The sequence below is a fragment of the Bos mutus genome, chromosome 10 (genome assembly GCF_027580195.1).
Source record: "Bos mutus isolate GX-2022 chromosome 10, NWIPB_WYAK_1.1, whole genome shotgun sequence".
NCBI lineage: Eukaryota > Metazoa > Chordata > Mammalia > Artiodactyla > Bovidae > Bos > Bos mutus.
The window spans coordinates 93,948,144-93,962,337 of NC_091626.1; the positions used below are offsets into that span (position 1 = coordinate 93,948,144).

The window sequence follows — 14,194 nt, forward strand, 5'->3', positions numbered from 1 at the left end:
AAACAGCAACAATAGAACACTACAAGTCCAGTTCTAGTGAGAGTGAGAGAGGATAGGGAGAATATAAATCAATTTTGGTATAATTGCATATTCGTTCCAGGACATATGCTAGTATTTCTTCATACTCTGGCTTAAATTACCTCTATTCTAATGATAAGAACATGAGAAATATGCAGATATTTTGTTTCAGAACAGGGATTTGCAATAGGCTAATTCTTTTATATGTAGAATTATAGTAACTAATATTGGCTGTCAAAAAAGAAGTCAACTTCAGCCATTTAAATTTCAAAATATATTTCTTAAATTTTAAAAGCAAGGTAGTAAGTTCATAAAGATTAGGAGTAGTTTCTTTTTTTTATATATAGCCTATAATTAAAGCCCAGAACTGCAATTTAGAGGAAGCTTACTAATTGCCAACAATGACCGATATCCTATTAGCTGTTGTTGATTGGCAGATTAAATTATTTAAATTCAGGTTAATGAACTGCATTTCCTGTTTCTCTAATTTTCTCATTTTTTTCAATATATATTCTTTCTTTGAAAGCTATTTCAGTACCATTTTGGAATGGAGTAGGTTATAGACAAACAGATGTAACTAAATTGCATTAAAATAGATTATTTATTGATCTTTATATTTTAATGAATTTGAGATTTTTTTTGTCTCCCCACCATTTGTGTTTTAGCCTTACAGACTAGGCATATGTCAGCTTAGACTGCTGTACGAAATGACTGTAGCCTGGGTGTCTGAAGCAGCAAGCATTTATTTCTCACAGTTGCAGAGGCTGGCAGTTCTAAGATCAGGGCACTGGCAGTTTCGGTTCTTGGTGAAGGACCTCTTCCTGGCTTGTAGATGGCCATGTTCCCATTATGCCTTAGTGTGGCAGAGAGCAGAAAGGGAAGCCCGCGTTCTTGTGTCTCTTCTTAGAAGGGCACTAATGTCCTGAGGACTGTCTCCTCCTGACCTGGTTACCTCCCAAAGGCCATGTATCCAGAGGCCATCACTTTAGGGACTGGGGTTTTCAGCATGTGAACTTTGAAGACACAAACACGTAGTCCATGACAGTACACATTCCTTTTAAAATCCTGTAACAAATATTTAAATAAAATGAAGGTACTAATACATAAATCATATGAGTTTTATCTTTCCTGAACACTGAGCTATGAATTAAAACAGAATTTAATTCAGTTGTACCATTTTGGCATCATATGAAATCACTGATTGCAAACCAGCTGTATGTGTGCTTTTAAAATATGCTAATTCTAAGTAACATGAGCCCCATAAATACATGGTATGGGGACAACTTAAGGCCCAAATGGTGGCTGTAAATATTTTCAGCCTTCCAAGATGGTTCATATAAATGTAGCACTACCCAAAGACTGTCTAATGAGGTTCTGTTCAATCTGCAAAGGATGATAAAGCTTTGCTGAATGGTTTTGTCCCAGATGTACTGTGAATAAGATGCTTGGTAACAACAGATCAAAGCCCCCTAGAGGCACTATATGCATTTATTACGAGCTACTCAAATGTGACAGTACCCAAGTCACCAATAAAATAACCATTATTTTATGAAAATTATGGGGGCGACGGTGAGGTTCTCTCAACTATGCCAACAAAATGCAATTAAACAGATTATACTGCTAAAAACAGTCTGCTTTGGGCTGCTTTTGCATAATATTAATATATTCATTTAACTTGTGCCCACACAGCCAGATGTTTAAAGGGGCAGAAATGTCCAACCTAGTTTCCCAGTCTGAATGTTGAAGGCTGGGTTACAGAAATCCTCAAAGGCAAGGCCTCTGTGTTAGGTGAGGCTGGGAGAATCTGGGGGAGGGGAGGGCGAGGTTAAGCTTCTAAGGGTCATGGGTCCCTGTCAGTGTCTGCAGGGTCTCAGAGATCTGAGCTCAGTGGCTGTCTGCACCATTTTCCCTCCTTACCCTCTAGCACAAATGATTAATTTAATTAAACAAGAGAGAGATCCAGATTTTGTATTATCTTCTTCAATTGCTTAAAATGAAAGAATAGAAAAACGGCCTTCATCCTCATAAAAATGATGGCTTTGCAATTCTTTGAATTTTCAGACTCTCCTTTCAAATTCAGCTTTAAAAAAAAAATAACTTTTTGTGTATAGCTGTTTAGCTCTGGGAACAGTTGAGAGCACAGCTGTTGGACTGAGAATGAAACCATTCTTAATCATTTAGCTTTTAAAGCAATATTATCAATGACCCACATGTCTATGAATCCTTCTAAGATACTATAAGTAACGAAGACCCACCTGGGTTCAGGACTGCCTGCATGTAACCTATCATTCTTATTTTTCCTGCCTTGTTTCAGTTAACCGTGTACTTATTAATTGTAGTTGGTGATGTCACTCTCATGTCTGAACTGGATTTCCTGTGACAGCGCACTTTGTGCTGTATACCTAACCGAGAGCAAGTGGATGTGCTAAATTTTTTTGCTATATCACTGCTATTGTCTGGTTGTGGCTCATGTGTTCAGATCTATCAAATAGCTATATTTTATTAAATAGACATAATTTTACCAATGCAGAAGTCTTAAACTCTATTTCGTTTCGTAACTAAGCCTGAATTTATGGTGTTTACGGTTAAATTAAACCTTGTAGTCCTAACGCTAGCAAGATGAGAAAAGTAATTGTTTCATGACTATTTTTCTCTTAAAGAGATTATCCTGAGTAGGAGTTTTCATCTTTTACATGTTAAAAATGTTAATAGAAGATAAATGGAAAAATCTAAAAACTAAACTTGAAATGATATTTTAATGGCTTTGTTTTTATAATTATATATTATGCTTTATTTGCAGGACCGTGTAAATGCCTTAGAAACGGTAAGTTGGGTCATTTTCTTTCTCCTTCTTTCAGAATTACTGCTGGATCCTATGGTGGATTTCAGAGTACTCCCCAAAGGAAGCAGTTCCAGAAAGCATTTCTAAAACTTCATCTAAGATTCAAAGGGAGCAATAAGCTAAACTATACCCGAAAGGTATATAGATACAGACTTTTAAAATGAAAAAAGCATTAAGAAAAAGAAAAATATGTCTAAGTGGTCACTGCGTCTTAAGACAAATGGTGCCAATATATACTAATTTATGGAAAACACAATTAGCTTAAATGTAATTATGTTTGTTTCTATATTTCCCAATCACTAAAAGGACTAGTTGATAAGATACTGAAATTAGGATGCCATTTTATCCTTTGAACTTTTGAAGTGTGGACAATCAATATTTTTGTCCATATTCAAATAATGATAAAAGCTGGTTAGCCTTTTTTTTTTTTTTAATTTTACTTGCAGGAATCTGGTGTTAGTAAATTGTTTTTTTAAGGGCACATATGTAAAGGTTGTATGCTTGCAACATTTATTGGAAAATGATTTACGTATTTTTAAAAAGAAAAAAGAGGAGAAAACTTATTGTTTAGCAATAAAGTAATGGTTAGATAAAGTGTGAAATTCTGCCCACCATGACACAATGATTATGGAAAAGGCTTATTATAGAATGTTGCTGCTGCTACTAAGTCGCTTCAGTCATGTCCAACTCTGTGCGACCCCATGGACAGCAGCCCACCAGGCTCTGCCATCCCTGGGATTCTCCAGGCAAGAACAGTGGAGTGGGTTGCCATTTCCTTCTCCAATGCAGAAAAGTGAAAAGTGAAAGGGAAGTCGCTCAGTCGTGTCCGACTCTTCACGACCCCATGGACTGCAGCCTACCAGGCTCCTCTGTCCATGGGATTTTCCAGGCAAGAGTACTGGAGTGGGGTACCATTGCCTTCTCCCTATAGAATGTTAAATGGAAGCAAATATAAGATATAAAATGACATGTGTACTTTCATGATAACATATGGTGATTAGGTGTCTGAAAAAAGAACAGAAGCAAGCGAATCTCATCATGGTGACTTGTTGGAGAAGAACTAGGGCTGTGATACCACTCGATGCTGCAATTTTTAAAAAAAAACATGGTTTTATAAATAAATATTTGCATGATAAAGCCACACGAATTGAAAGAATGGTAAATTATGGTACCATCTACGATGAAATATTGTTCAGCCATAAAGTATCATATGTTCAAAAGTAAATATATACAGAGGGAAATATTTAAAGCTATACAGAGAATGTGATGTAAATACTTGGAAATGTATATTTTGTGTTAAAAACTTTGAAAACACAAAATATTGAATGACGTGGAACTAGTCATTTTTTAAATGTTTTTGATGAGAAGGCAAAACATAAGCTTTTAAAAAATAAGGTTAATAAAGAATGCTGCTGCTGCTAAGTCACATCAGTCATGTCCGACTCTCTGCGACCCCATAGATGGCAACCCACCAGGCTCCTCCATCCCTGGAATTCTCCAGGCAAGAACACTGGAGTGGGTTGCCATTTTCTTCTCCAATGCATGAAAATGAAAACTGAAAGTGAAGTCGCTCAGACCTGTCCGACTCTTAGCGACCCCACGGACTGCAGCCTACCAGGCTCCTCCATCCATGGGATTTTCCTGGCAAGAGTACTGGAGTGGGTCGCCAGTGCCTTCTCCTAATAAAGAATAAAATATTTAATTTGTATGAGGAAAGGAAAGATGCTAATAGAGCACATTTTAGTCCTATGTAAGCAAGTGATTTTGATAGACAGTGTCTAGACTGTAGTGAGTAAATAATCTATTCCTTACTTTTAACTGGGCCATTTGGAAAGTACACTTGATTTTCTCAGTTTTAGTATGATCGCACTGTAAGTGAATAAAATGTTTAGTGTTCCTCTACATATATTTTGCTTACCCTTCGAAAGTATCTTGCCAATAGGATTTGGCTTATAAATCAAATGTTCTTTATAAAAGTATGAACAAAAGCAAAAAGTTTGAGGACCTGGGTGTAGCATAGGAAATGCCACTTACATGTTTAGTGAACCACTTGTTTCTTGATTCCTTCGTCTGTAAAAATGAATATAATTAAACTTGTTTTATCAGATTGTTGGGAGAATTAAGAGAAAAATATATGTGAAAATATTTAGGACCAAACAACTGTTAGGTTATATGATTGCTTTTTGTTTCTTTTTGAATCATTTTAATTATACCAATATGTCAACGTACAACATAAAGCCTGTAAAATTTATTAGCATTTGCTGGTCTTTTTTATTTCCATAATCTCTTTACTAACAGAGTGCTATGGTATAAAATCTTAAATGCTTTATTCTAAGGGTTCCTCTAGGAATAAAGGTAAGAATAAAAAGTCATCATGAGAAAAATAAAACTGGTTAAATGAACTAGGTTTTTTTTTTATTTTTATTTAAACAGTGGCAGTTTTCTCAAGATGGTTTTAATTTGAAATAATTATCATAAGTAAAATGATAAAAATGAAAATGCTCAGTAATAATGTTAATGCTCAAATGTTATGAAATCCTTTGACTTCATATAGCATTATAAGGAGCAGATTTAATATACTTGGTAGACTATTCAACTGGTAAAATATTTTATAGTTCATAAAATCAAATATGCTGGCAGCAGTCTCAAGGCCATTTATTATTCTCTCACAACTCAGCAGTTAAACCTAGAAAAATGCTGGCGGTCTCTCATTTGGTTTAGTTGGTATTAGGGTATGTAAGACATTGAATGTATGATGTGTATTCTGGTGATACAGATCTGCAAAATTTGAAATTTCATTATCCCATTATTGTACTTATATTAAATTAATTTTAAAGGTTCAGTATATATAATTCCTGAAAATAAGAGCAACTTAATTTGGCTTATCACCAATTATCTGTATGCTTAGGTCACAGTTGTTTCTATTTCCCTCCTCTTTTCTTATCCCTCCTTCTTCCTTCTTCACTAGCAAGTAAGTGTCTTGGATTACAAATTACATTTTATTTACAATTCAATCGCCAAGGCCTGCAAAAAATTTCTAACATACAGTTGAAAACCAATAAGCATTTGCAGAATCAGAGAATGAATGTTGAACTGAGTGTGTATAACCCTCACATGGACTGTTCTTAAGAATATAGGTATAGACAGTCCTGATCATTGAGGGGGAAAAGTACCTAGAAGCATATCAATTTATTATTTTTTCTCTAGACTTTCTGATTAGTACCACACTTTATTTGGTGTTTCACGAAGCTCCAATGATCTTCATTAAAGTTTAGCATGAGTTTTTCTAGGAAGGAACCACCTTCAGCCAAAGCATAGTTGGTTGGTTACCTAAATAAAGTTAAGTGATTAACCTGAAAGAAATCGTGGTTGAGAGCCTTGAGCCATGGATGGGACTCACTAGTGGATATTTCTTGGGCACTACGGGTATTACGTAGAAAGTAACGAGGAGAAAAGGAAAATGAATTGTGATCAGTTCTCTCAAGGAACTTGCACTCTAACTAAGCACAGAAGTTACTTACATATAAATTAATGATGTAAGATAAATATGCAGTGTCTACAACATGTCAGTGAAACAGTGCATTTTGTAGAAGGCATTACAAAGAAACTATAATTGTAAAATAAATTGACATCATTGCAGTCTAGGTTCTTCATGGAAAAGCATAGCTTTTGTAGATTGAGGTCATGGTGGAGATTAGATTCATCCCTAAAATGGGAAGAATCAGTGGTGTCAGGAAGAAAGCCAGAGAAGACATTGTATATTGGGGATGAAATCAAAGTTTAAAGGCAATAATGAAAACAAGAGTTTGTTAGAGAGATATTTAAAAAAAATTTAAAGGCAAAATCATGAAATCATGACTCTCATAGAAATATAAAATGAACTCATGACAAATGAGTTTAAAAAATGAGAGAATGAGCTAGATGTTACTCACGTAAAGGAACATTCAAAGAGCACTAGAGTACTGCAGTGAATTTAAAATAGAAGCAAAACTGGCTTCTTCCATGGTGGAGGAAGGAAATCAATTGAACCCCCCTGCAGATAAAATTTATTTCATGTCTGTGTACAAGAATCATTTGCATAGCAAATTATAAATATATCAAACAATGACTTATATAGAGATCCCATTGAATCAAAAACCCAGAAGGATTGGCTAGGCAAAAACTAGTTTTTCATTGAAGATAAGCAGTAACTTTTTGTTCCATTTCAAAGGCTTTCACAGTTGTTGTTTTTTTTTTCTTATAGACTCATTAGCTATAAAACTTTAAGACAATGATAGACATTTTAGAGTTTTGAAATACAAACCAAGGAGTTTAGATTTGATATCAGGCATACAGGATATTTCAAATCCTCAAAGATGATGCAGTTAAAATGCTGCACTCAATATGCCAGCAAATTTGAAACACTCAGCAGTGGCCACAGGACTAGAAAAGGTCAGTTTTCATTCTAATCCCAAAGAAAGGCAATCCCAAAGAATGTTCAAACTACTGCACAATTGCACTCATCTCACACACTAGCAAAGTAATGCTCAAAATTCTCGAAGCCAGGCTTCAACAGTACCTGAACCATAAACTTCCAGATGTTCAAGTTGGATTTAGAAAAGGCAGAGGAACCAGAGATCAAATTGCCAACATCCATTGGATCAGCGAAAAAGCAAGAGAGTTCCAGAAAAATATCTACTTCTGGTTTATTGACTATGCCAAAACCTTTGACTGTGTGGAACACAACAAACTGTGGAAAATTCTTAAAGAGATGGAAATATCAGACCACCTGACCTGCCTCCTGAGAAATCTGTATGGAGGTCAAGAAGCAACAGTTAGAACTGGACATGGAATAACAGACTGGTTCCAAGTCAGGAAATGAGTACATCAAGGCTGTATATTATCACCCTGCTTATTTAACTTATATACAGAGTACATCATGAGAAATGCCAGGCTGAATGAAGCATGAGCTGGAATCAAGATTGCCAGGAGAAAAATCAGTAACCTCAGATATGCAGATGACACCACCCTTATGGCAGAGAGGGAAAAAACTAAAGAGCCTCTTGATGAAAGTGAAAGAGAAGAGTGAAAAAAACTGGCTTAAAACTCAACATTTAATAAATGAAGATCATGGCATCTGGTCCCATCGAAACAGATGGGGAAACAGTGAGAAACTTTATTTGGGGAGGCTCCAAAATCACTGCAGTTGGTGACTGCAGCCATGAAATTAAAAGACGCTTGCTCCTAGGAAGAAAAGTTATGACCAACCTAGATAGCGTATTAAAAAACAGAGACATTACTTTGCCAACAAAGGTCTGTCTAGTCAAAGCTATGGTTTTTCCACTAGTCATGTATGGATGTGAGAGTTGGACTATCAAGAAAGCTGAGTACCGAAGAATTGATGCTTTTGAACTGTATTCAAGAAGTTGGAGAAGTTCAATGTGTTGGAGAAGACTCTTGAGAGTCCCTTGGACAGCAAGGAGATCCAACCAGTCCATCCTAAAGGAAATCAGCCCTGAATATTCATTGTAAGGACTGATGCTGAAGCTGAAACTCCAATACTTTGGCCACCTGATATGCAGAACTGACTCATTTGAAAAGACCCTGTTGCTGGAAAAGATTGAGGGTGGGAGGAGAAGGGGCCTACAGAGGATGAGATGGTTGGATGGCGTCAACAACTTGATGGACATGAGTTTGAGTAAGCTCTGGGAGTTGGTGATAGATAGGGAAGCCTGGCGTGCTGCAGTCCATGGAGTCGCAAAGAGTCAGACACAGCTAAGTGACTGAACTGATCAGGCATACAAGTGGGTTTCTACCTGAGTGCCAGTTCCTACTGATGGGCATAGTACTGACTATTGACACTTTCTGTTGGGAAGGATTCTGGGCTACTCCTTTGGAAAGAATTACTGTGATTGCTGTTCATTCTCTGTCATTGGCATTACAAGGTCTGGAGGTGAGAGTAGGTAACACAGCTATTAAACCTATAGGGAGTGTTAATGGCTTTTAATCGGGGATTGTGCATGGTGAACGTGTGCCCAGCTGGAGTGCAGTAGTGACAGGCTGCAAGTAGGGAAAGGGAAGTGTGTGTGGAGATCGTAGAGCTTTAGGGATGTGCTTGGAACATCAGGAATTGGGACAGTGTGGTGCCAGAAAGGCAGAGTTAAAGTGAGTACCCTTATTTCTAGAAAGGAACTAGCACACTTAGTAAGTGGGAGGTTGAGGGCAAAGAAGAGGTACAGGCAATACAGTTAAGACTCACTTTTGGGAAATGAAAGGGAAGGGGGAAGCAAACTTGGATATATAAAGTCTGTTTTTCATATCACCCCTCAAATCTGTCTTTATTTTCATTTCCATAAATGCCATGATAATTTAGATTCTCATACTTTTGTATTAGTTAGTAATCATGATGTCAGTTAAGAGAAATCCAAAAATAATTATGGGTAAAAGTAAGAGAGAAATTAGTTTCGCTCTTGTGTAACAGTCCAAATATACCGCGTCCATGGCAGGTAGGATGTCAGAAACTCCGGCTTCTTTTGCTGTTTTGCTCTGCCATCTTCAGTATATTCCATTACCCTCCTGATCTAAGATGCCTGGTTCAGCTCCAGTCCTTAGATTTGTGTTGTAACTAGACAAAAGAAAGGGAAAGCATGTGTGTAGCTTGCCTTTAGTGAAAACTAGAATTTGCACATATCATTTCTGTGCAGCAGAATTTAGTGACATAATTATAACTAGTTTTAAGATTCATAAAGAACCAAATAAGCCATCAACTTTTGTAAATTTCAAAGTAAAATTCCAAACAACTCAAAGGTCAAAAAATAAATTATAGTAGAAAAGAAACATGCTCAACTCAGTAGGAATGTGTATAACCTTTGAGTTAAAACCAGACAGAATGCATAAATATGGAAATTAAGAAACTATTCACAAATTAGCATGGATACAAAAATGTTATATACAAAATATTAGCAGAATAAATCCTAGAATGTATGAAAAGGATAATTAATCATAAAACACTGACAAATTACCAATTTATCAATTGAGTTTATTCCAGGACTTGAGTTGGTTTAATATTGGAAAAACCATAGCCTTGACTAGACGAACCTTTGTTGGCAAAGTAATGTCTCTGCTTTTGAATATGCTATCTAGGTTGGTCATAACTTTCCTTCCAAGGAGTAAGCGTCTTTTAATTTCATGGCTGCAGTCACCATCTGCAGTGATTTTGGAGCCCAGAAAAATAAAGTCTGACACTTTTTCCACTGTTTCCCCATCTATTTCCCATGAAGTGGTGGGACCGGATGCCACGATCTTCGTTTTCTGAATGTTGAGCTTTAAGCCAACTTTTTCACTCTCCCCTTTCACTTTCACAGTTTAGTCCAATTGCTCAGTCATGTCTGACTCTTTGCGACCCCATGGACTGCAGCACACCAGGCCTCCCTGTCCATCACCAACTCCCAGAGCTGACTCAAACTCATGTCCATTGAGTTGATAATGCCATCCAACCATCTCATCCTCTGTCGTCCCCTTCTGAGTCTTTTCAAATGAGTCAGTTCTTTGCATCAGGTAGCCAAAGTATTGGAGTTTCAGCTTCAGCATCAGTTCTTGCAATTAATATATTTATATAAGACCTTATTAAAGCTACTGAAATTATGATAGTATAGTCTTGACACAAGAATATATAAATAGGTCAATGTTATCATACAGAGAATCCAAAAACAAGTTTTGTACATAGAAACTTGATGTCTGACACACTGTTCATCACTATCAGGGGAATAAGAGTGAACTTTTTAATAGATGATATGAAACAAATGAAATTGAACCCCTATCTCAGATGCAAAAGTGGTTGAAAGCCTAAATGTGAATGATGAAACTGTAAAACTTTAAAACACAGTATAGTTTACTATCTTCATGATCTTAGGACTTTGGAAGATTTCTAGGAGGAGGGGGGTGCTGAAAATAGAGATGAGAAAGGAAACGACTGATGTGACCACATCAAATTAAGAACTTCCATAAATCAGAAAGACAACATAAAAAGAATTAAAAGCAGTCCACGCTTAGAATTTATTTGTAGCAGAAGATATAACTGACAAGCAGTGTATGTCCAAATCAATTTGTATACAAATCTTATTGCTCAACAAAGCAATTAGAAAAGAATAAACAACTCAGATTTAAAGAAAAAGGGTAAAAGGCATGAGCAAGCATTTCAGTTGAAAAAGAATCATGTAAGAATATATTCAGCTTCATTCGTAATCAAAGAAATACTAATTAAAGCCACAAAAATTGTCATTTTCCTTTATGTATAAGTTTTATGTACTCATTTGTATCTATGACATTTCACCAAAAAGCAAAGAAAACAGAAACATGTTAGCAGTCCTTTTCTTTTTATAGCAAAATGATTAACGCTGTCCTCGACAGTAATTTCAAAGAGAGCTGGTGAGTTAGAACATGGTCTTCCAGCGGCTCACTCCCAGGAGTACACAAAGATGTTTGAAGGGGTAGTCAGACACAAGACACAAGAATGTTTAAGAGAAGCAGTTGTATCCTCAGCTTCTACCTGCACTCTTAAAATAGCTCTGCTTGAGGAGGCCCTCTTACCTTTCATAACCCACCTTCTCCCACTTCACCGAAGAAAGGCTTCCTCCTCCCTTGATGGCAAATGCCCCAGGCTCTTTAGGGTGCCAGAGAAGGGACAATTTATGATTTGGGTGCCTTCATGTCCTCCTTTAATCAAGTTACTAAAGTAAAGCTTCTTGTCCTTCTTGAAGTGAAGTCGCTCAGTCATGTCTGACTCTTTGCAACCCCATGGACTGTAGCCTACCAGGCTCCTCCATCTGACTGTTTGCAACCCCATGGACTGTAGCCTACCAGGCTCCTCCATCTATGGGCTTTTCCAGGCAAGAATACTGGAGTGGATTGCCATTTCTTCCTTCATTTGTCCTTCTTGGTCATGCATACATTTTTGATAAGAACAAAGAGTGGTATTAGATATATGGGCTGTTGAGAATGAGTTGTTCTGAAATTGATGTGTATCGTTGATTGATGTTGGGGCGGAGTAAAGATAGTTTTATTTAATGACCTCACCTTTTCCACCACCCTGCTATAATCAGAGAATGTATAACTCCAGAAAACAAAGCTAAGAAGTGTTGAAAAGAAATCGTTGAAAGCCAGTGTCTTATTTCATCCAGGTGACAGACTCTGGCCTGGCTCCATTCCTTATCCGTCTATCTATCTTAGAATTATGATTGAAAAGTGGGATGGTTGTCACAAGGACACATTAACACAATATGCAGAATTGAAAAATGAAGTCAAATTTTTTTTCTGCCAGAAAGTAAGGCTGAATTGGCTGATTGGTTTGACAGTGAGAACTGGCTTTGCCAGTCTGCAGCTGTAAGGCTTGAATGCAAATATATTTAATACCAAGATAAAATGAATATATTAGAATGTTGTACTGACAGAACGGTATTGAAATTAACAAATTTTTATTTTTTGCATATGTTAAGTTCAATGAAATATTTCTATGTAAAAAAAGAACAGTTGTAGTGATTTGACTAGTCTTGGTAAATAAAGCCTTTTAGATATACTTTCCAGAAACAGAAAGTAAATGACTCTAATAGCTACATTACAGTTCTTTGGCAAGTCAAGTGGTTTCTAATTCTTTGCTTTCAACACATTGAAAGAAGACCTAATCGAGATGGTAGATCATTAAAATTAATTTTTGATGACAGATTGCTATGTAATCTTTGCCATAAAACTAGGAAGGCTTTCAAGAAATTGAGTGACATTGTTATAACACAACTGCTTTCATTCTCACATACTCTTTTATGTGAACAAGATTTCTCTGTGAGTAAACCTATAGGAACAAAAAACAAATAGAAATGAAACCTTGTTTTATCGAAAACAAAATTAGCATTTACCCTTAGATACATCGGCTAATCGAGTACAGGAGAAGGAGGAGTTATATCCATCCCAGTAAGAGATATACATTTGGAAGCCCTAGGGTTTTTAACATTTCACATTTAATTTTTTCTAAGAAATTTTAATATACATAATGTCAAATGTATGATAATTGAATCCATAATAATGTGTAACACTGAGCATTTTGGTCACAGAGAGTTTTAAAAATCAGTTCTCTCTGTATATATGCATTACTGTTACAGAGAAGGATGAAGTGTGTAGGATAACCAAAAGTCCTGGAAGGATAAAGGTATTGTATATTAGGATAAAAATCTGTGAGGAAAAACAGAGTTGAAATCAAAGTGAAAAGAAATCATATAAAATCTGTCTTTTAAAGAGGATGCTATTTAGTTATTTTGTAAATGGATAAGTGGTGGTAAGAAATTAATGAGATGTGAAGGTCACTGGAGGAACTGCTCTGCTGGTCCAGTGATTAAGACTCTTCAGCACTCCCGGTGTAGGGGCCCAGGTTCAACCTCTTGTTAGGGCACTAGATCCCACATGCCTCATCTAAGACCCAGCACAGCCAAATAAATAAATAAGTGTTTTTTTAAAATAAAAATAAAGTTCACTGGACAAGTTAATGTGAGTAATATAAAAGTTTTATTTGAAAATGACAGTATTTACTACATTCCAGAATTTTCATCCTTTACGACTTCCTAAACTTATGAACATTTTGACAGCTTAAAAACGTATGTATGGAAGTAGGTACAAATAAGGGTTATACACAGTTTAAATAATTATTTAGGGAGGATATCATCAAACATTGAAAAGCACTGACTTAGAGCAAATGTGTAATTGTGTAATTGCAATTATCAGTGTTTAATCAACTTCTTAAATCAAAGTTACTTAAAACAATGTAAATTTCCTATAGTTTTAGGATATATTTACACAGAGATAGCATGATTTATAGGATACATCCTAACCTGTAGCTTCTATGGAGAAAAACATGCACAAATTTGCCTATCTGAGAAAAAAATGCAAGACACAGGAAATCTCTTAGAAATATTATTTCTACTTATAAAAATCTATTAGAGCCTTATGCACATCTCCAAAGGATTCATTCAGCCAGTTTTAGTGATACCAGACTTGAACTATGCACACCAGTTGATCTTCAAGATCTTGATGGCCATGAGTACAAGACTTTGCCAGCATGTCTCTGGAAATGACTAAGTGATGCTGTGTACTCTGACTTCACTGGTCTACTGTTGTTAGGAATTTACTTTCAATTTTCTTTCCTTCACACTATGGTGTGTGTGTGCTCACGCAGTCGTGTCTGACTCTTTGAGACCCCATACACTGTAGGCCAGAATTCTGGAGAGTTTTGCCATTTCCTGTTCCAGGGCATCTCCCAACCAGGGATGGAACCTCATCTCTTGTGTCTCCTGCATTGGCAGACGGATTCTT

The 14,194-nt window shown here is 36.3% G+C and overlaps 1 protein-coding gene across 9 annotated transcripts in view; it reads left to right on the top strand.

Annotated features, from left to right (window-relative positions):
* The window catches only part of CEP128 (centrosomal protein 128), a 479,221-nt gene that overhangs the window by 407,806 nt on the left and 57,221 nt on the right, over positions 1-14,194 (top strand). For 8 of the 9 annotated variants that reach the window (XM_070378430.1, XM_070378426.1, XM_070378433.1 and 5 more), the window contains one exon: positions 2,819-2,842. The exons of the other annotated variant lie outside the window; for it this stretch is intronic. In XM_070378430.1, coding sequence (XP_070234531.1) covers positions 2,819-2,842 — 24 coding nt within the window. The remainder of the gene's footprint in view (positions 1-2,818; positions 2,843-14,194) is intronic. 9 annotated transcript variants of the gene reach the window in all.